This window comes from Athene noctua, unplaced genomic scaffold (assembly GCF_965140245.1).
Source record: "Athene noctua unplaced genomic scaffold, bAthNoc1.hap1.1 HAP1_HAP1_scaffold_792, whole genome shotgun sequence".
Classification (NCBI taxonomy): domain Eukaryota; kingdom Metazoa; phylum Chordata; class Aves; order Strigiformes; family Strigidae; genus Athene; species Athene noctua.
The window spans coordinates 1-2,000 of record NW_027438207.1 but is presented as its reverse complement, the minus strand read 5'-3'; the positions used below and the strand labels follow the sequence as shown (position 1 = coordinate 2,000).

At 51.2% G+C, this 2,000-nt stretch overlaps 1 protein-coding gene across 1 annotated transcript; it reads left to right on the top strand.

Annotated features, from left to right (window-relative positions):
- Positions 1-237: 237 nt before the first annotated feature.
- Positions 238-713, top strand: GNG3 (G protein subunit gamma 3). The gene is made up of 2 exons (XM_074895365.1): positions 238-345; positions 433-713. Exons 1-2 carry the CDS (start codon positions 247-249, stop codon positions 559-561), a joined length of 228 nt encoding a protein of 75 aa, XP_074751466.1. The 5' UTR covers positions 238-246; the 3' UTR covers positions 562-713.
- The last annotated feature ends 1,287 nt before the right edge of the window (positions 714-2,000 follow it).

Sequence of the window (2,000 nt, the reverse complement as noted above, 5' to 3'; positions counted from 1 at the left end):
AACGCAACGTTTTGGGGGGGCTCTAAAAATTTTAAGTGTTGGGGGGGGTGTTTTTAAATCGGGGGGGCGAATTGGGAGGGGGATAATATACAGGGGGGGGGGGGGGGGGGGGGTATTCCACCTGCAGCTGCTTCTGACAGAATAAGGGGAGCCCCTGTGGGGTGCGGGGTGATTTTTGAGATTTAAGGGGGGGGTCCCCTAATTTTTTGTCCCCCCCCCCGTTTAGTTTCCCCCCCCCCCCCCCCCATGAAGGGCGACACCCCCGTCAACAGCACCATGAGCATCGGCCAGGCGCGGAAAATGGTGGAGCAGCTGAAAATCGAAGCCAGCATGTGCCGGATCAAGGTGTCGGGGGGGTTGTTTTGGGGAAATTTAGAATTTTTTGGGGCCCCCCCATTAAAAAAAAATTATTTTTAACCCCCCCCCTTCAAGGTGTCGAAGGCGGCGGCGGAGCTGATGACGTATTGCGACGCTCACGCCTGCGAGGATCCGCTCATCACCCCCGTGCCCACGTCGGAAAATCCTTTTCGGGAGAAAAAATTCTTTTGTGCGCTTTTGTGAGGAGTTGAGGGGGGGGGAGAAAAGGAAGAGGGGACCCCCCCCCCGAAAAAAAATTAAATATTTAATTCGTAAAAAAACCCCGCAAACGCGCTGCCCCCCCGCCACCTACCGCCTCCGCTCCCTGTGGGGGAATAAAAGAAGCGTCGCTGTTATTCCGACTATCAGACATTAAAATTGGGGGGAATTGGGTTTTTTGGGTGTTTTTTAATTTATTATTTTTTTGAGGGGGGGTTTGGGGGCTTCTGGGGGTCCCTCGGGGGTTTGGGGGTGCAGGAGAAGGGCCCCCCCCCTTTTTTTTTAGCCACAATCTGTCAGGGAAACTGAAAAGCGTCGCTGTTATTCCGACTATCAGACATTAAAATTGGGGGGAATTGGGGTTTTTTGGGTGTTTTTAATTTATTATTTTTTTGAGGGGGGGTTTGGGGGCTTCTGGCGGTTCCTCGGGGGTTTGGGGGTGCAGGAGAAGGGCCCCCCCCCTTTTTTTTAGCCACAAATCTGTCAGGGAAAATGAAAAGCGTCGCCGTTATTCCGAGCATCAGACATTAAAATTGGGGGGAATTGGGGTTTTTTTGGGTGTTTTTTAATTTATTATTTTTTGAGGGGGGGTTTGGGGGCTTCTGGGGTCCCTCGGGGGTTTGGGGGTGCAGGAGAAGGGCCCCCCCCTTTTTTTTTAGCCACAAAACTGTCAGGGAAAATGAAAAGCGTCGCTGTTATTCCAACTATCAGACACTGAAATTGGGGGGAATTGGGGTTTTTTGGGCATTTTTTAATTTATTATTTTTTGGGGGGGGGCTTGGGGGCTTCTGGGGGTCCCTTGGGGGTTTGGGGTGCAGGAGAAGGGCCCCCCCCTTTTTTTTAGCCACAAAACTGTCAGGGAAAATGAAAAGCGTCGCCGTTATTCCGAGCATCAGACACTGAAATTGGGGAGAATTGGGGTTTTTTTGTGATTTTTAATTTTATTATTTTTTTGAGGGGGGGTTTGGGGGCTTCTGGGGGTTCCTCGGGGGTTTGGGGTGCAGGAGAAGGGCCCCCCCCTTTTTATTTAGCCACAAATCTGTCAGGGAAAATGAAAAGCGTCGCTGTTATTCCGACTATCAGACATTAAAATTGGGGGAATTGGGGTTTTTTGGGTGTTTTTTAATTTATTATTTTTTTGAGGGGGGGTTTGGGGGCTTCTGGCGGTTCCTCGGGGGTTTGGGGGTGCAGGGAGAAGGGCCCCCCCCTTTTTTTTAGCCACAAATCTGTCAGGGAAAATGAAAAGCGTCGCCGTTATTCCAACTATCAGACATTAAAATTGGGGGGAATTGGGGTTTTTTGGGTATTTTTAATTTTTTTTTTTTGGGGGGGGGTTGGGGGCTTCTGGGGGTCCCTCGGGGGTTTGGGGGTGCAGGAGAAGGGCCCCCCCCCGCCAAAAATACCCCCCCCAGCTCCCCCAAACC